Source organism: Lepidochelys olivacea (assembly GCF_965140295.1).
Source record: "Lepidochelys olivacea isolate rLepOli2 genome assembly, chromosome: 18".
Taxonomy (NCBI): domain Eukaryota; kingdom Metazoa; phylum Chordata; order Testudines; family Cheloniidae; genus Lepidochelys; species Lepidochelys olivacea.
In genome coordinates this window covers 26,854,779-26,875,141 of record NC_140428.1, presented here as the reverse complement: position 1 = coordinate 26,875,141, position 20,363 = coordinate 26,854,779, and the positions used below count along the sequence as shown (strand labels likewise).

General features: G+C 44.5%; 1 protein-coding gene across 7 annotated transcripts in view; it reads left to right on the top strand.

Annotated features, from left to right (window-relative positions):
- The window catches only part of MEGF6 (multiple EGF like domains 6), a 254,375-nt gene that overhangs the window by 164,768 nt on the left and 69,244 nt on the right, over positions 1-20,363 (top strand). For all 7 annotated transcript variants that reach the window (XM_084651674.1, XM_084651673.1, XM_084651677.1 and 4 more), the window contains one exon: positions 14,983-15,105. In XM_084651674.1, the coding sequence (XP_084507800.1) occupies positions 14,983-15,105 (123 nt within the window). The remainder of the gene's footprint in view (positions 1-14,982; positions 15,106-20,363) is intronic.

Here is a 20,363-nt window from a genome sequence, read left to right as displayed (position 1 = left end):
AGACTCTCCCTTCAAAAGATAAAGGTTATGTCTGCGGCACCTGAGGTCAAGTTTCACACCCAAAATCCAAGGCTCCAGCATAACGGGGATTCACGGGAAGCTTAAAAACCCAATAAAAAATTGGCTTACCTGCTTCTTTCTTTTTTATTATGTCACTTACCTGATTCTGATCCCACTTACACCAGTTTCACAAACAAGTCACCCTATGGCTTTGGAGCTACTCTGATTTACATTGGTGTGAGATCTGAATCTGGCCCAGTATCTCTGATGGTCCTCCACAATAGAGCTGCTGCTCCTGTGGTTCAGGAAGGTAGTTCAAAGCTGGCAGTCAAGATACCAAGCAGCTCTCAAACCCTGTCCCTTTGGCTACTGTTCCTCAGATGAAGACTTCCACAGCTGCAGAAGAAGCCTCATTCATATAACAACGTAACAACAAACCAATTGAAAGATGGTAATCTATGTAACCGTAAATCCCTCTTGTGCGGCTCTTTTTTTTGTCTTGCAGGCAAAAGGAGGATCAGAGAGCCAGACATATTCTCTTTTAGGACAGAATTTAGCCGGTAAGACAAATATTTTTTTCTTTGAAGAGATTATGTCTGGCACCCTTTTGTAGTAGGGAAATAACCAAGAGAAAAGATTTCCAAGAAGAGGGAAAGAAGAGAAGTAGTGAATAGAAAATAAAAATCTCTCTCCCTGAGCTCCTTCTAAAGAAAAGTGAATTATTGGTCTACTCCAGCATGAAGTATTCAAATGGTATGTCTGACGAAGTGGTGAGTTTAATACTGGTGAAGGTGTGAAGACTAGATCACTCAAGAATATTGCGGATTTTTGTTGGCAGGGATGAGGCTTTTTCTGCCTAAGAGATGACCCTGGATCTGGGAAAGGAGCTAGATTTCTGAACTGTAATCCTCCAAGATGCATTGGCTAAACCATCCAGTGCTGCTGCTTTCTTCCTACATCAGCACAGGTGATGTTTGGGCCTAGTTTTGAATGTGTTTGGACTCATTTATGAAGACCCTGTGAAATCAGATCATTTCGGCTCAATTTGTTTTTGAGCTTGGGGACCTAAAATGGAAATAAAATCTCAAAAGGTGCGAACTGAACCAGATGATGTAAAGGAAGGTTCACACGAAGTACAAACACCAAATGTCTCACCCATCTTCCGTGTACCGACCTGTCCAATGGACGTCCTAATCTGTGTGATATTGACCCCTTTGGGAGATGCAAGGCTGGCTTAATACGTGCAAAGGATCTTGAGATTGTTGGATGAAAGGCACTATAGCAGGGCCAAGTGTTCCTGTTAGGGAGTTACTGCAGCTCCAGGAGAGCACTAGAATTAGAAGTACAATCAAATCCAGTCCTCCCACATGGTAGGGCAGAGCATGTGGTCAGTAGTCCATTGATAATGGTATGTTTGATACAGTACCATGGTAGTTTTCTTTGGTGATCCTGCTTCCCTGACTGCACTTCTTCCTTTTGATCCATAGACCAGAGCATGGGTCGTGGGTCTGTCTTTTGTCTCTTTGATCTCTATATTTTTTGCAGCCACATGCATTGGTTAAACTTGGGCTACACTGACCTTTTTGCCTGCTTCAGTGCTAGGATTCCATGCAATGCACATCTCCATAAACATATCAAACTGTTGTCATGCAGCTAGAGAAGGGCAGCAAGCCAGCATTTCAATATAGTACATGCCTATGGCTGGCACCTTAATATATTAGAGTAGGTGAGGGGGAAACGTTTTGCTGTGTGAGTGTAATACATATCTTTTCAAATCTCAGTGTGTTGTGAACAGAAGAATGGCCATACTAGGTCAGACCAAAGGTCCATCTAGCCCAGTGTCCTGTCTTCCGACAGCGGCCAATGCCAGGTGCCCCCAAGGGAATGAACAGAACAGGTGATCACCAAGTGATCCATCCCGTCGCCCATTCCCAGCTTCTGGCAAACGTATTCTGTAATGCTTCTGTAATGTATTCCGTGACACAGGCTCTACACTGAGTTACTTCTATGTAAAGTGTTAGTGAAGGGTTATGCCTTCCAGTGCCAAAGGCTCCCTCTGAGATCCTTTCATTACTAGATAAAATAGATTAGTTGTAGTATCTATTCTTATGTTAATATCCAATGTGTTTTCTTTTGGGGACCTATGCTGTGATCTTGCGGAGGGATAGACTTGACATAAATGCATGTAACACAGACATAAAAGCAATACAATACATAACACCGTTGATTGTTTTTGTTTATACCATTTGATCTCAATGAGACTGTGAGTTCCTTGGGGCAATGTCCTGCTTTTCCACCAGTTTGTAATGCTGTGTGTATTACTGTCATTTATACGGTGTCAGGAGTGTACATGGCCCGTTACAGGCCAGTTCCGTGCATAAACGTGCTGTACAGTCAAAATGGCACAGAGCACAGTGAGGCATGATAATCATCAGTCCCTTGATTAGACTGAAATGTGAGCAAGGGAAGAGCTGGGTTGACTCTCCCAACTGCGCTGCTTTGAGGCAAAACAAAGGTGAGTTAAGGACACAGCAAGTGACTTGACTCTGAATTTGGGAGCCTCTTTTGGTTTAAATAATTCCATTTTGCACTTCTGTTTAATCAGATTAAATATTGTGAAATCGCAATAGCGATTAGCAATAGCGAGTGTGACTGTTTTCTTGCAGGCTGGGGATGGAGATTGAAGAGCAGTTTTGACCTCTTAGTCACGTGAATAGTTTGGGCTTCAATGTGACCCCATCTGTGGTGGTTTTATTGCTTCCGCTGAAAAGTAAAATGCCCTCTCATCGTTTCCCCGGGGGCTGAGACTGCTTGCTTGTTCGCTCGCTCATCTCGATGGATCTGCCAGTTTTGTTGGTGTTTCTCCCTGGGCCTGGAGCCAAATTAAAGGAGGAGGGTTATGAATAGGAAAAATAAGATCCTGTTCCAAAAGCGAGCCTGCCTGGGGCTGTATTGTGTGGAATGCTGGTGGCTGGGCATCTCCTGTTGGCTACTGTTGTGGTTTTGGTTTATTATTTGTATTACCTTAATAGTGCCTAGAAGCTCTAGTCATGGACCAAGAGCCTATTGTGCTAGGTGTTGTACAAACACAGAACAAAAAGACGGTCTCTACCCCTAAGAGCTTACGGTCACATTTGAAGACAAGAGTCCAGGCAGTGTCAGACAGAGGAGCACGAGGAAACAGTGAGACGATAATGATCAGTATGGTGCACAGATTTCTGGAAAGCACGTAGGGCCCCATTCTACAGCCCTTACTCCTGTGCATAATCTCGTTGGCTACAACAGATCTACTCACGTGAGTAAAGACCAGGCCCATGCAGGATGGGATTAGCTCCCTGCAAGAGCTTGAGAGCAATGGTTCTTACAACACGGTTGTAATACCACTGATTTCTCCTCTGTAACCAGCATGCTTCTGAACGCCTCTCAAGTTATTGCATCCCTTTGTACCCGAGGATAGCAGTACCTGTGTAAAAAGAAAAGGAGTACTAGTGGCACCTTAGAGACTAACCAATTGATTTGAGCATAAGCTTTCGTGAGCTACAGCTCACTTCATCGGATGCATTCAGTGGAAAATACAGTGGGGAGATTTATATACACACAGAACATGAAAAAATGGGTGTTATCATACACATTGTGAGGAGAGTGATCACTTAAGATGAGCCATTACCAGCATGAGGAGGAGCAGGGGGTGGGGAGGGGGGCTGAAATAAACATGGGGAAATAGTTTTACTTTGTGTAATGACCCATCCACTCCCAGTCTCTATTCAAGCCTAAGTTAATTGCATCCAGTTTGCAAATTAATTCCAGTTCAGCAGTCTCTCGTTGGAGTCTGTTTTTGAAGTCTTCTTGTTGTAATATTGCGACCTTTAGGTCTGTAATCGAGTGACCAGAGAGATTGAAGTGTTCTCCAACTGGTTTATGAATGTTATAATTCTTGACATCTGATTTGTGTCCATTTATTCTTTTACATAGAGACTGTCCAGTTTGCCCAATGTACATGGCAGAGGGCCATTGCTGGCACATGATGGCATAGATCACATTGGTAGATGTGCAGGTGAACGAGCCTCTGATAGTGTGGCTGATGTGATTAGGCCCTATGATGGTGTCCCCTGAATAGATATGTGGGCACAGTTGGCAACGGGCTTTGTTGCAAGGATAGGTTCCTGGGTTAGTGGTTCTGTTGTGTGGTGTGTGGTTGCTGGTGAGTATTTGCTTCAGGTTGGGGGGCTTTCTATAGGACTGGCCTGTCTTCCAAGATTTGTGAGAGCGATGGGTTGTCCTTCAGGATAGGTTGTAGATCCTTGATGATGCGTTGGAGATGTTTTAGTTGGGGGCTGAAGGTGATGGCCAGTGGCGTTCTGTTATTATCTTTGTTGGGCCTGTCCTGTAGTAGGTGACTTCTGGGTACTCTTCTGGCTCTGTCAATTTGTTTCTTCACTTTAGCAGGTGAGTATTGTAGTTGTGTAAGGGGCTTCGAGAACCTCGGGTGAAAGGTGCCCCAGAAGTGGAAAGCATTGTTTCATTTTAATATGCTCATCAAGAGCACCACCTATCGGACAGGTGTGGTGAAGGAGATCACCCAGCACAGGCAGGATAGAGATAATCTGGGCTGGTGGGCGACTCTAAAGCAGGGTTGTCCAACCAGTGGCCTTCAAGGGCCTCCGTATTAAGAAGAAAATGTGTATTTGATTACAAATTGGAAGTGTTGCCCCTGAGCAACACCCTGCAGAGGGTAAACGGAACTGCCTGCATCAGTCCCATTGCTGCCTCCCACAGCTTCCCCTCGCCTCCCCTGTGGCTCCAGGAACTGCTCTGTAGCTGGGGCCTTTAGAGCAGCCGCTGTCTCTTGCCAATAGCAGCTGTTCAGGAGCTCCCCCACTGGTCGCTTCTTGCATTGCAGGGCAGGGAGGGGAGAGTAACTCCGGCTGCTCCACTTCTTGCTTCCCTGCTGGACTTCAGGAGCCTCCCAGGACGGGAGCTTAGCTGGCCCTGCCTGAACCTGGGGCAGTGCTAGCGAAGGACGAGGCCCCTCTGCCACCCAGTGCAGCCGGGAGAAATGGAAGGGAGAAGCTGACAGCTGGTTACAGCTCCCTGATGCTCTCCCCCAGACCCAGCCCAAGTGCAGCCACTTCTCTATGCTATGTGCCCTAAGGCTGGGGGGACTCCACACCCTCTGGGAGAATCCTGGGCAGGGGCCTTGCAAGTGGTTACCCCTCCATTTGCCCCACCTCAGGCAAGTGGGACGGATGATCTGCCCCAACGTATTAATTGGGATCCCTTGATCTTTCTTAATCAACAGCTTCAGGCCCTCAGGCTGTAATGGGTGGACACTGCAGCTTGACACTGAAAGCCTAAGACTGTCCAGGCACATGCCATCAGCACCTTCCCCTTTCCCCTCATTGCTTGTGTGTCGTCTTGGTGACCAAAGCACCGGAGAGAGCAGCAAAGTATGGTTTGGTATTCTTAACCAGGAAGAAGATGGAAAACCTGAGAGTGACGGGGGCCAAATGGGGAGGGGGGTAAGCAGAGGGGAGCTCCTGCAGAGAGGAGACAGAAAGGAGATGAAAAACCTGCTGCCCCCGGGTGATTCTCTCACTGTTGGAACCTGCTGTTGCTGTGTTTTTCCTGGACTTTATCACAATGGATGCGGGGCATGACAGAGCCCTAACAGCTCTAGATTGCCCAGTGGGTGGGAGGGGAACAGAAGGAGAAAAAAGTGACCACAGACCAATTATTTTTTCTTCCAATGTCTCCAGGTCCCATTCTGTGCCACTGATTTCCAAGGGGAATCTGCACAGTGGGACAACCGATCCAGGTCAGTATGCATATTTTCACTGCTCCCCGAACTGTTAGCAGTCTGTCTGATTCTGCAACTTGTTGCTTTGCTGATTCCACCGCCTTTCAGCCTCAGGATTTCCTATAATTGCTGTAATCAACTTTAACCAACTGGTACTGAAAAGATAAAGTAGCCCAATCCCACATGCACTCCTCTTTAGAGATTTTAATTAACCTCTCCTCCTGCATCCCTGCTCTGTAATCCAGGCTAATTGCCACAGAGATTAAAACCTGGCACTGGATGTTTAGTCAAATACAGCAAACCGCAAAAGCATATCTAGTGCCTGTGCTTACAGCTGGGATTCATCTTCTCCTCTCACTCCTTCTCCTCAGCCTTTCATAGGAGAGAAGCTGCCTCTGTGCAGACTGTTCAGTAATTTGCAATCTGCTGCTGCCCTCTCTCCAGTAAAACTCTCTGATAGGGAATTCTTGTTAGAGAAACATTTTGGTTTAAATCAAACAGGAAATGGCTCTCAGTCAGGGTAATGCGATGAATCACCAACATCTTCTCACGTCCTCCATTACTTCAGCTATTGTCTTGTGTTTCGTCTTGCCTGTGTTGGATTATAACCTCTTTGGGTTACAAACCGTATTTGAAGATACGTTTTGGAAAGTGTGGTATGTACAAACAGCTGTCTATACCAGTAAAGGATTAACAGTTAATCAGAGAATTTTACATAGTTCGGGGAGAGTGCTCAGTGAACCAGCTACGCAGACCATCGCTGCTTGAACTAAAGGATCGTTCCTTTTAACTGACACTAGCATGATGCTTATTCCTAGACCATTCTGTGGATGGCACGACATTCCCAAATACTTGTAGGTCTTCCTTCCCACACTGAGACCTCCACTCAAGGGAGCCAAACGTGAACAGGCAGATCTCAGACACATTGACTCATTGGAGAACTGCAGCTCCCAAAGGCTGTGTACATATTGACAAAGAAATGTAGGCTCTCGGGCATGCTAAACAAATGGGCAGTTGCTTGACACAAACCATATTGACCTGATCCCTTTAGTAATACAGTGAGCTGCCTTGACAGCGCTTAAAGAGCCTGCTAACATTTCTTAAAGGACAGGTTATAGGAATGTATGTAGTGTTGTTGTAGCAGTGCTGGTCCCAGGGTATTAGAGAGACAGGTTGGGTGAGGGAATATCTTTTATTGGACCAGCGTCTGTTGGTGAGAGAGAGAGAGAGAGAGAAGCTTTTGAGCCACACAGAGCTCTTCTTTAGCTTGTCTCTCTTACAGCAGAAGTTGGTCCAATAAAAGATATTCCCTCACCCACCTTGTCTCTCTATAGGGGTACCAGGGCTCATTGGGTAAAATTGTTGCAATAAGGGAAGTAGAACACCAAGGGCCTGATCCTTCATTCCAGCCCAACTCAGCACAGGGAGGGAGAGCAAGGTAGATTTAAGACACTTTTATGCTGGTGAGGATAAGGGTTGGAAGGGGGGTGGTTTGGTACTAGCCCTGAGATTATTGGAGCTTGCACCCGGATGTCTATGGCCCCTTGCAGCCAGGGGTCACAGTGCCATTCTGACCGTACCCCCTATGCTTGGGGGTGGGAGTGACATGGTGTAGGGCCTCTAGGTGAGCTCTGTACCACCCAGGGATTTCCTGTGCACCTGTTAACTCCCCAGGGGCTGGTTCTTCAGGGTTCATGGTTCTGGTGGAGCAGCACCAATAGCCTGTCGCAGAACAAAGAGTCTGGCCCCATGGCGTTTTTCCCTTCAATCCCTGTTGCCACTGGAGCTTATCATCGAAGTTCCTTGTGTATGTGAGAGAGCGAGAGGATGTTCAATTCCGTGCTGGTGGCAGGCGCTGGATGGACAGCCTGGGGGCTGAGAACTGCCGTTTGCCCACAGAGCGGGAATGACATGGCCAACTTCAGGACAAGATGCCCCAACATGGCATCACCCTACACCTAGCAGGACCACCTGTGGGTACGTAGATTAGATCAGTATCCAAAACCACTCAGTCTTTGGTTCCGCTGTTAAGAGTGCTAGTGAGGGTGAGAGTTTAGAACCCATTGTGACAGTCGTTTTTATTTTGAGAACACTTGTCCATTAGCAGCTGGACCAAGAGCCACCAAATTTGACTGTTGGTGTGTTAATTGTTTTTCCTCCTTCAGCTTATCCCCTGTATGTCGATGTGTTACTGCAGTGAAGTAATCTCACTCCTTTTGTGACATCTCAGTCCCCAAAATGCAGTGTCACGGGCAGAAGCTGGGCTCGAAAGGAAGGGAAACTCCCATAAATAACTCATAATTAACAGTGATGATAAAGATGCACACAGAAAACCAGAAGTAAACGAACCTTCTTTCAACCAGATCCTCTCTTTTCTCAGCCTTGTCTTCATCAGTGAGAGCTTATTCCACCTTAATGGTTTTCTGAGACTCTACAGTTTTTCCCTTTTGCCTCGAACCAGGGAAAGTGTTCAAGTGTCCTCTAGATTTTCACTGGAGGTGGATAAGACGCTTCAAGTTCTGAACTGTGCCAGCTGGGTCTGTACTGAAGCTGGTGACTGTAGAATGTTTCTTTACTTTGCTAGTTTCCTCTCTGCTAGTTGGAAAGTGGCCTTCAAGCTAAGCACTGAAATAATGGGTCAGATGGAGAAAAATTTCTTATAATTAATAATCAATTAATTAATAATTAATTAATAATTCCAGCCTGTGCTCATATTGCCCCTGGACCACATGAGCAGGAATGTGTTTGCCAGATCCCTCTCCTTCCAGCCATTGTAGCCAGTGGAAACAGGCACAAATAACAGGTTGGCAGCTGTTGGATTTTCTGTAGGTTTTTCTGTGTAATTTATATTTAATTCATTTTGGGGATCAGGGAGTTTCTCCCTTTCCCCCTCATTCTCCATGCAAAGGACTTGATCTTCTGGCCAAAGAGTTTGGACTCTGCCTTCTATGGAGCTCATCAGCACAGCTTCTACATCAAAAGGTCACTTTGACATCAAGGTGAGGTACTCCATCCCTCCCTGGTGTTATCTCTGCAATGCCTTCGGCCACTATGGACTATGGGAGTAAGGTGTCGTTCTCGGATCCCATGCTGCAAGCATGGTTTTGTTTTGTTGCTAGGCCTTCCAGATAACAAACTGATTTATCCAACCTGCATATAGAGTAAATACATCACAGGCTTTGGGACCCTGTAGAAGCTAAGTCTCGCAAAGACTTAGGAAGGAAGGTGTTTTAGCTGGAGCTAGGTTGGCTTGGCAGGCACGTTAGGCTTTCACCACAGGGTACCAATTGGAGCTAAGATTTCACATCAGAATTTTGTAATTGTTTTTACTTTAAAAGGTACCACTCTATTTATTTTTTTAAAAATGCCTCCTTCCCCCTGAAAGACGGCACCGCTCAGTCAACAGTGTCTGTTGAAATGGACGTTTCTCCTGGGAGTTAATGAGAATAACTAGCTCTTAATAGAGAAAGTGATTTTTTTTATCCACAGCCTGCAGTATGGTGTGTCTCGTTCATATAAAGATATTAATAGAAAATCAGTATGTGGTAGGAGCCTTGAGGAAAGTGTTATCTGGCCATTTGAGCTGGAGACTAGAAGTCAGGACTCCCAGGTTCTTTTCCTGACTCTGGGAGGGGAGTGTGATTTAGAAGTTGGAGCAGGGCTAGGCAGTCAGGGCTCTTCATGTTTACCCATGGCATTGTCACTGACGGCTCTGTGACTTTAGCCAAGTCACTCAACCTCTCTGGGCCTTAGTCCCACCACTGACTAATGACAGGGACCTTGGCCACGTGTGGTGCTGCATAGTTTATTAACATTTTTCAGGTGCTTTGAAGCCCCTGGGTGAAAGGTGCTGGAAGGAAATGTCAGCGTTTCTATTATACTCTGTAACCGAGCCATAGGAGCACAAACCAGGTTCTTTTTGTGGTTTTAGGAAGCACGCTGTCCTTCCAGGGTTATTTTGTCTCATTTTTCAAAGAAAGGATGAAGACTTATGAGATCCCTTGCACAGCTGTTGAAACAATCAGTAGAGGGCAAGAAAAGAATGAAAACAGTTAGGACTGGCAGCTCCTAATGCAGGCAGGTAGAGGGGATTCCAAATACGATTCAAGTGTGTGCTGGGACAAGCTCCTGCAAATGGCTTATGTGCAAAGGCACAAGCAGTTACGGGAAATACCCTAGAACGATTAACGGAGGAGTTGTTTCTCAGTGTTGTTAGTAACAATCAGTGCTGACATGTATTTGTTCATCACGCAGCCAGGACATATCGCTCTGCTGGCGGCTTGACCTATGTGCTGGACTGGTAATGTCTGCCCCACTGTACTTTTATGTATCCACCATGAATCACTCCCTCTGCTGCTGCTTGCTGTGCAGCGTGAGGTACGATACGGTAGCTGTTGCTGAGTAAATCCGGCAGGGGATCTCCACGGCAGTGCGTTGGCCAGCACAGCAGGACTCAGGAATGCTTCCCCCCCCTTGTGTACTGTAAATCCTGTACCCTGGAAACCTCCCAAGTCCATAAGCCTGGTGCACAGAAATTCGATTCCTGCCTTAACTGTTTTGTTTATTTCATCACATATTGTTTTAAAAGCTCCTGGGAGACTGACGAAGAACGGGGAGGAGGGTGGGTTTGACAGGCTTACTAGAGGGAGGGCTGGGTGTCGTAGGCCAGGAAGAAGAGAGGCTTTGAAGAGCCCGTACTCTGTGAGCTGTCTGTGCAGTAGGGAAAGCATGTTGGCTCTGCTAGAAGCAAATCCATGTTCAAATTAGATTGAACTACAAAGCTCTGAGTATGATGTTTCCCGACAGAGGGACTGTAATTGTGGTTTAACGACACACGCAAGCCGCCACTACTGTTTATCTCCCTAAATGAACCCAAAGCCACCTATATAAACTAGAACAACACATGTCTGTGTTCCTAATAGCCAGCATGACTCTCCTTGGACCGAGTGTTTATGAGCCTGGCTTTGGTCAGTTGTCAAGATCTGACCTTTTTTTTTAAGTTTGTTTATTTTAGACTCTGTATGGTAGGAGTGTTGTTTGTCCTCCTCCTCCCACTCAACTGATCTGAAGAAGAGGACGTGCAGCCTCATATTTGGTATAACAATAAATTGGTTAGTCTCTAAGGTGCCACCAGTCCTCCTTTTCTTTTTGCGGATACAGACTAACACGGCTGCTACTCTGAATCAAGTTACCTCTGTTGTTCAGTGTGTGTTGCTGGCATGAGGGCAATGAAGGTGCTTGCAGGGGAGAGTTATCCTTAGTTGTACTCTGTGCTGTGAAACTCATGTCTTGTGATGCACCATGCTAAAGTAACTCCTCTTCCTTGTTGTTCAGTTCAGTGTTGCCAGCTACACTGTAGTTGCTGCTCTTCTGTATATTTCCAAATGGCTTTTCCCTGTGTTCTGTCACCTGATACTATCTTAACCACTCTTCTGTTGAAAATCTTGCTCCTGCCTGCATCCTGAGTTCTTGGCTGTTGTAATTCTCTTCTTTGTGGTCACCCGTATACCATGCAATAGTGTCACTACAGAAAGGCCACTCTACCTAAAGGAAGAATTTGTTTCGATTTGAGAATCTATTATTACAGATTAGAATAACAAGTGATTTAACAAAAGGTCTCACATTTTCAATAGTCTCCTAGGATTATTGTTGTTTCCTGTTACAGACAGGAGAGAAGAGCATTTAATTATACTAGCCTTTCTTTTCCATTGTCATTTTCAAATTTCAGTTGCAATCTGATAGAAACATTTTTGGGCTCATTTCTTAGGGCCTCGATACAGTCATGAAAGGAGTGTTGGAGCAATGGAAAAGAAACTGAATGATAACAATGTATACTGGTTTAGTCTCTCAGCCAAGAAGCCAACTGTTTCTAACACAGAAGAGAATGGTGTTCCTGCTATACTATTCCAATTACATTGGACTAATATGACTTTCAGCCTCTTAGTAGGAAGGGAAGAGGGGAATAAATGGACACAAATCAGACATCAAGAATTATAACATTCAAAAAACAGTCAGAAAACACTTCAATCTCTTTGATCACTTGATTACAGACCTAAAAGTGGCAATTCTTCAACAAAAAAACCCCTTCAAAAACAGACTCCAACAAGAGACTGCTGAATTGGAATTAATTTGCAAACTGGATACAATTAACTTAGGCTTAAATAAAGACTGGGAGTGGATGGGTCATTACACAAAGTAAAACCATTTCCCCATGTTTATTCCCCCCCCTCCCACTGTTCCTGAGACGTTCTTTTCAGCTGCTGGAAATGGCCCACCTTGATTATCACTACAAAAGGTCTATCTCCTCCTCCCTCCTGCTGGTAATAGCTCACCTTACCTGATCACTCTTGTTACAGTGTGTATTTTAACACCCATTTTTTCATGTTCTGTGTGTATATAAATCTCCCCACTGTATTTTCCACTGAATGCATCCGATGACGTGAGCTGTAGCTCACGAAAGCTTATGCTCAAATAAATTTGTTAGTCTCCAAGGTGCCACAAGTCCTCCTTTTCTTTTTACAGAAGAGAATGGTGTTCCTGCTATACTATTCCAATTACATTGGACTAATATGACTTTCAGCCTCTTAGTAGGAAGGGAAGAGGGAATCAAAAACAGAAGAAAAATGAAATCCAGACTTGTGATTTCTCTATATGGATCTATAGCTTAGTATGTGTATATATGTATGTGTGAGAAGATCAGTTAATTAGCAAATATATAACTTTCACAAACACAAACTGCTCTTCACCTAAGGAATCCTGTGTCTCTGAATCCTGCAATTACTTTCAGGGTATGTCTAGCTGAGATAGCATTGGATAGCATGAAGCTCCCGGGGTGGTTATCTTCCTTGTTTCTACAGTATTTAAGGACAACTGTGTGTGACTTAGTCATTGTGGAACAGGAGTGAATTTCTTGTTTTTAAACACAAAATGTCTACTTTTTCATAGCCTTAAATATGAGGTGGGATAGGATGTGTGCCCAAGAAATAATGGATTGGTTAACATTTGAACCCTTCAAAGAATGCTCATTGTTTGGAGGAAAAAAATAAAATTGTTCTGGCAAGGAGAATGGCTTTTATTCAAGCCCAGATAGCTTCAATTATGGAAATGGCAACACAGATGAATGCTGGCCAAATGTGTTTCTCTTTGTAGAAAGTTTTGCCTCAGTTTGTCCAAGTTTGTTTTGGTGTGAAAGCCAGGATACCATGGATACCTGTGCAGTAGAAGGAACTAGAAAGGGCAGACAAGAAAATTGCAACACACATTTCAGAGTTTCATATATGGGGTGAAGTTGACCTTAAACAGATGTCATTGTATTATGAAAAAATCCTCATACAAGTCCATTATTCACAATTTCAGTGGGATAGGATGGTTTTCTTTACTTTCTGGCCTTTAATATCATGTAGAATTACTGAGCACAGGTTAAATATCTGTTACCTTCTACCCCAGGGTTAGCTGTATGGCAACAACAGGTAAAGTGAGACCTGTAGTTTGTGAAATTTAAGTGCTTTGGAAAAAATTGGGATGAATGAGCTCAATAGTAATAACATTTAATATTCATATGCATTCTTTGGTATGCTTCAGGGTGAAAGTATTTCCCACAATATATACATACAACACCTCTTGAGCTCTGAGCTGCAGCCATGTAGATAATGCAGGGAGGGAGAGGGAATGTTGGTCAACATCATATGGACAAATCCCTACTTTTATGATGGCCTGAATTTTCAAAATTTTTATGCCTAGCTTGTGCACACTTGACTTATCTGCATGGCAACCCAAGCACACAAGCAAGTCAGGCTGGTATTGGGAAATCTACAACTTGCGTGTGTGCATCAGATGTTGCATGCAGGCTTTGGCAAAGTTGAGCTTTAGTGTTCATACAGAGAAGGGAGGACCTCTGTTCAAGGTGTTCTTCAGTGAACCCTATCTTTATTACAAAGTAAATTGCATGGAATCTGGTCTCTCTGGCACAGAAAGATGAAGGGCTGAGTCAGCCCTCGGGGGAGGGATAGCTCAGTGGTTTGAGCATTGGCCTGCTAAACCCAGGGTTGTGAGTTCAATCCTTGAGGGGGCCATTGAGGGATCTGGGGCAAAAATTGGGGCTTGGTCCTACTTTGAGCAGAGGGTTGGACTAGATGACCTCTTGAGGTCCCTTCCAACCCTGATATTCTATGAACCCTGCTAGGATCCCAACCCATAAATGCAGGGAATCTAGGGATTTAAAACTTGCTGCTTTAAGGTATACTTTTTGGCTATAGTCTCTAAATGTTAGATGTTTACTCTTGTCATTATTATAAATAATTTAATATGTATATAGCAAATGGGACAGCCCAGCCTGTTCAGAGTGAGAACAAGGATGATTTAGAGCAGGGGTGGCCAACCTGAACCTGAGAAGGAGCCAGAATTTACCAATGAACATTGCCAAAGAGCCACAGTAATACGTCAGTGGCCCCGCATCTGCTACCGGCCTCCAGCGCCTCCCACCCACCGGCAGCCCGCCAATCAGTGCCTCCCCATGCCTCCCGCCCGCTGCAGTCAGCTGTTTTGCAGCGCGCAGGAGGCTCTGGTGGGGATGGGGGAGGAGCGAGGTCATGGAAGGCTCGGGATAAGGGGCAGGGTCCTTGGGGGAAGGGCTGGAGTGGGGGCAGGACCTGGGGCAGAGCAAGGGGTTGAGCAGTGAGCACCCCACAGCACGCGGAAAGGTTAGCACCTGTAGTTCCAGGCTCAGCATCAGTACCTATGCAAGGAGCTGCATATTAACCTCGGAAGAGCCACCCCTGATTTAGAGTATGTACAGATCTTAGGCCTCAGAAATGGGATCCCCCCCTGGAGTATTCCAGTAGTTTAGTTCAGTCCATCTCCACTCTCTTTATCCTGAGAGTACATTCAGATGTCTGAAAGTTGCACAGAGTAACTGATCTCAAAGTGGGGGCGGCACTGTTGCAGAGTCAAGTCTGAAGGGTGGTTTACTTTGAATGACTCGTGATCTGCATTGATGCTCTTTGCATGTCTGTCCTTGTGATTTTCACAATGTCCTGAATGGTTAAACCTGATGATATGGCGCTCTCCCCTCCTGTCCTTCATCCATTCCTCAGCTCTGGAGTCCGTGAACAACCAGGAGAAATGCTAAGGTTAGCTACTTTCATGCCCACTTTACTGAATGTTTCTGTTCGTCTTCCCATCTGCAGATGTTGATGAGTGCCAGATTCACAACGGGGGCTGCCAGCACAGATGTGTGAACACCCTGGGATCCTATTACTGTGAGTGCAAGCCAGGCTTTCGCCTGCACACTGATGGCAGGACCTGCATTGGTAAGTTGAGGCTTTTGTTCTTTTGAGAGCATCTAATTCTCCTTATCCCTTTTATCCCCCCGTGCAGCATTGCATGGAACACAAACATGGTTTCCTTTTGCCCACCCCTCTTGCTTCCATTGTCTATGCAAGGCAGTGACATGTTGAGAGGACAGAAATCAATTGTTGATTTCTTATAGTGTTTCTTATAGGTTTTTCTGCTTCTGGTCCAGTGGCTATGAGGCATAACATTTTCAAAACCAACCAACCAAAAAATTTACTGTTTTGAATCTCAAACCACCCCCTCCCCAAACATCAAGGTTTCTTGTTAAGTTAATTTGGGTAAAAGGTTCAGGTTAGTCCTTATTTTATCTGAGTTGATTTGCCTATTGCTTCATGGAATGCACTGTTGTAGCCTAGATGTGTCGAATGAGGCTAATAAGCATAGACTCACAGATACTAAGGTCAAAAGGGACCATTCTGATCATCTAGTCTGACCTCCTGCACAATGCAGGCCACAGAATCTCACCCACCCACTCCTGCAATAAACCTCTCACCTATGTCTGAGCTATTGGAATCCTTAAATCATGGTTTAAAGACTTCGAATCCTCCAGCAAGTGACCCATGCCCCATGGTACAGAGGAAGGCAAAAAACAGCAAGGGTTTTCATTAATGCTGTCATTGTGGCCCTATTAACCTCAGAACCAACAAGATTAGCTCCATGTGTGCCCTTCTTGGGTTTGAGGCTGACCTCAGTCATTATGTACAGTAATCTGTTCTGAAGGATGTCTAATCCAAAACCACTAGGGATCAGACCCGCAGATCAGACTGTAGATGGCAACGACTTTGGTCCAACATGGGCTTTGAACTGATGGCAGGGAGGTGACTATCTCGTTGTACTGTGTATAGACAAGCCCACCTTCCTGCATTTTGCATATGTTATGAATATTTTGAAGATGGAGTTCATAGCATGCATCAGTGTACTTCGTAGCTAATGGGAGGAAGCCTAGGACCAAAAAAGTTTTGAAAAGTGAAAAAGGGACTAGTCATATTTTGAGAAAAGCAAATCTCCTTTGAGTGGGTGAATCGATTTTTTAAACTAGTAACAAATTAATTATACAGCAGCACATCAAAGAAGATCCATCCTTGATTTAGGGTCTTAATTTTCTCTCTTGATATTATCAAGTTAGCCTATGTGGGAAGTATTGGAGCTTTTGTGCTCCCTGTTATGGTAAGTTTTCCTGAGCCAAGGATTAATGAGTTCTTGGCAAGGAGGAGTAAGTTCCTGGACATGAGGGGATAGTGTTGTGCCAAGGAAACAATCTGAGGTGCCTTTCTCCATTCATGGGTGAGGCTTTTGGGCTGCATTTGATTCATATCCCATCTTTTGGGGAAATTATAGGATGAAATCCTGCAGTTCTGACTGTCTCAGGCAAAGCTCCCACTGAAGTCAATGAGAGCTTTCCCTGCTTAAGGATGAAGTCAGGTTTGAGGGATTTGGCTCAAATTATCTACACACATAGGACCAATTAAACCATAATTTTTATCAGAGAGATGAGAGGTAGTGAAAACGGTGAAAGTTTAACTGAATATAGTTAACATACAGCTACTGAGGGTCTTATTGGTTTCATATCTGATGTGATCTAAAAAAGCGATGGGGAGAACCTTAAAGAGTTTGCAGGTTCTACTCTTTCCTGAATGTCTCGGGAGTACAAAACGGGGTTGGCAATGTCCACAGAATAGGCTTTTTAGTGAGACTTCAGATACTTCCTTCAGTTTGGAAATTTTGCAAAACCAACCTGCTTTGCGGTAATCTGGCTCTTCCGCTTCCAGACGCAGCCCAGACCCAGAAAGTGTGGCGCGTCAGCATCCAGGAGGGCTGTCAAACAAACAAGCACAACATTCACTCTGTTTTGATTCTCTTTGCAAAAGGGAAAATCAGTTGCTTTTGGATCGTTTTCCCCTGCTAGCTGCTGTACGTGTGGCAGTTAAGCCAGCCAGCGTATTTCGCAGCAGCAGCAGGTCTCCTGGGTTCTGGTGCCGTCTGTTGTTTGGGAGAGAAAAGAAAACTTCTCCATAAAACTACAGTTGATCTAAAAGCAGAAACATCTGTTGGAATTCTGTGTTGGTCTTCAAGAAAAATAAGACTTTATCGCATCCTGCGATCAGCCTTTATCCGCCTGCTACGGTAAATAGGAAAAGAAGTTAGCACAAGAAGTGCTTTGTAACATTCTATATTGCATCCCTAGTTTATTCTGAATTGGTTTATACTTTTAAAAATTGAGGACCCATTTCTCGGTCAGATAGAACTAGTTGGGTCTTTTCTTTCTTTCTGTCTTTCTGTCTTTTCAGTCTTTTCCTTTTCTTAGTTTAATGGTCCTAGGATTTAATCAAAGAAAGACAAGCCTCTGGTTAAGAACCCCAGAGAACAAGGTGCATTTTTAGTTTCATATAACATGCATGCACTCTGAGTTCCACAGTCGTGGAATACCTCAAAAGTTGCTATCCGTATTCTGGAATTAATTGTGTGGTTTGCTGGAAGACTGGAGTTATGGCATTAAATCTGCAGTAGCATGAGAGGAGCCAGAGAAACAGGGAGTTTCATAGTTTTTGCTATATCTTTTCCAAAATGTTTGAGACGTTTTGTGAAACATTTGTAGAGATTTTTAAAGAGATCTTCAAAAGTTAAAGAAATGTTTCTCCTTCCCTAATGCTCTGAAATCTTTAAAAGGTGCCATATATTTGGCTTCAGTAATCCAATCCAATTCCTAGTTCAATATGGTTTTCAAACCTAGATCCTAGCTGTTGGTGCTGGCTTTTCTCTCATCCCTGTTTTTTGCATTTCAGAGCACACTCTGCAGTAAACAGGATATATTGCTCCCAACTGCGCATAAACTACACGCGGGACTTCTCTTCTGTGGACTGTTAACATGAGCAGAATGGTGCCCAGTCAGGGACTAAGAGCTGAGTCCACATTCTCAGTGAATTAAAAAATCTTGGATGATCTGTTAGAAATGAAAAAGGCCCCAAGACTGTACCCCATGTAATTCTGTCATTCTTTTATTTTATAGGAGACTTTACACATGTGTATCTGTAATTTAAATGCGGAGAGCTTGAGTTTCCCTGCATGTGCACAGCACTCAAGGGTTTTCCCTGCTCGACATAAAGTGCTCCCAGTGTCATATATCGCCACTAAAGAGACAGTGGGGGAGAGAATCAACACCCTGGAAACACAAAAGGCCACATTTTTAAGGGCAGTAAAGGGGTTGGGCTTTTCTGGTGGACCCCAGTTTTTATTGATGCCTGGGTTTTTTGAGTACTTCCCCCTGCCAGAGGTCAACTTTCATTTCATGGGATAGGGGAAGGAGGGTCAGCACTGAAGGTCAGCCTGCTGCTAGCTCAGGAATGCACTAGGAATGAGGAGACTGGTTTTAAACAGAAGATGTAAAGGTTTGTACTGAGGAGTTTTCAGAGATAATTAATCTTATGGTAAAATAGCCTTTCCCTGAAGCAGGGAAGTGTGCAGCGGCTTTGCTCTGGAGGGCCAGTAGAGTCTTCAAACCACATTAAGAATGGCTCCTTATTCAGCACTTGATTCTGAGAAACCCACTGCAGTAATATTCAGGCACACAGTAAAAGGGTCACTCTTGTCCCAGCAGCTACAAAGAACAGTGTTTAGAACAGTGGCACCATGCTGGATCTGCAGCACTAGGAATCTAGCGGTGGAACTGTGCTGTGAAATAAGTTCCCCATCCACCTTTGCCTCTGAGTCCAGTCATGCAGCCACTTGGCTGCTACAGATCCAGGCATCACCTTCTGAGCACATCCGATGAAGTGAGCTGTAGCTCACGAAAGCTTAAGCTCAAATAAATTGGTTAGTCTCTAAGGTGCCACAAGTCCTCCTTTTCTTCTTGCAGATACAGACTAACACAGCTGCTACTCTGAAACCTGAGCATATGTAGTATTTCAGACATGGTAGCTGGCGTATGGTTGGTTTCCAGGCCAGTTTCTTCTAACAGTTCTCTCCTTGGCTCCCCCTGCTGGCTGGTGAGCTCAGCCTTGCATGGATCTGAAGATTGCATCTGAAAAAGTGGGTTTTTTACCCAGGAAAGCTTATGCCCAAATAAATCTGTTAGTCTTTAAGGTGCCACCGGACTCCCTGTTGTTTTTGTGGATACAGACTAACACGGCTACCCCCTGATACTCGAGGTTGGTGTCAGCCTTCTTGCTCTTGCTGCTGCTGTTTTGAATTCACTTTTCCTTTGGGATGCTGTTTATTTGCCATTTTTGCAAATTCTTTGAGTGAATATTTGCATAAGTGGAACAAATTCCTGGGTGTAGGGGATTCTGAGACTTGTCAGGCCAAAGACTGCTTAAAAAAATGTCTAAGAGAGAGAACGTGTGTGTGTGTGTGTGTGTGTGTGTGTGTGCCAGTCATGATTGATGTGGCCAACCCCAAATCAGGCCAGAAATCTTTTATGCCACACTGCACCATTACATATATCCTATGTACAACGTTTTTTAACTTACTCTTCCTCCCATGCTACCACCGTATCCACAACTGTGCACCCCAAAACCCCACCCGCAAATGTACCAACCACATCATGATATTTCTAATGTTGTCAGGGGCGCATCCATTTAAATTGGCAGTTCATGGAGTGTCGTGTTGCATGGGAAAAATCCAGTGGCAAAGTAATGGCAGACAGAGACAAGAAGCCAGTGTCTCCCAGTCCATTGCTGTAACCACTTGAACCAATAACCATCCATTTGTATGTATATGCTGCTGTTACATGTGTAAATGTGCAATTTGTTAGGATTTAATTCCCATTCTGTGGCCTAAAGTGTTGCTGTTTCTTCTTACTCATTGAACGAAGCATACTACAGAGTGAAAAGTGAACCCTCCCATTTGGAAGTATTAACCTGTCAGTCACCAAGGCCCCCAAAACCAAAAGAAAACATGAGGGATGATCATCATTAACTGGAACATCCAGTTAACTAAAACTGATTTTCCATGGAGTTCCATGAACCTTCTTGCTTTTTTTGTATATTTACTACTTGTATGGAACATCTATGCAAAAAAATTCCAGTGAGAATCCAATCAGGCCTATGCAGGCTGCAAAACTGTTCTGCATTAAACTTCCCAGGAGGGATTAGCAGTAAGATGCATGGTACTGGAGCTCATCTACTAGAATTAAGGTGTCTCCAATCATTAAACCTGACCTCCCATTATGGGAGGTATTGGGGCAGCTTCTAAAATCTCTGGAGCTCAGGGCTGGCAG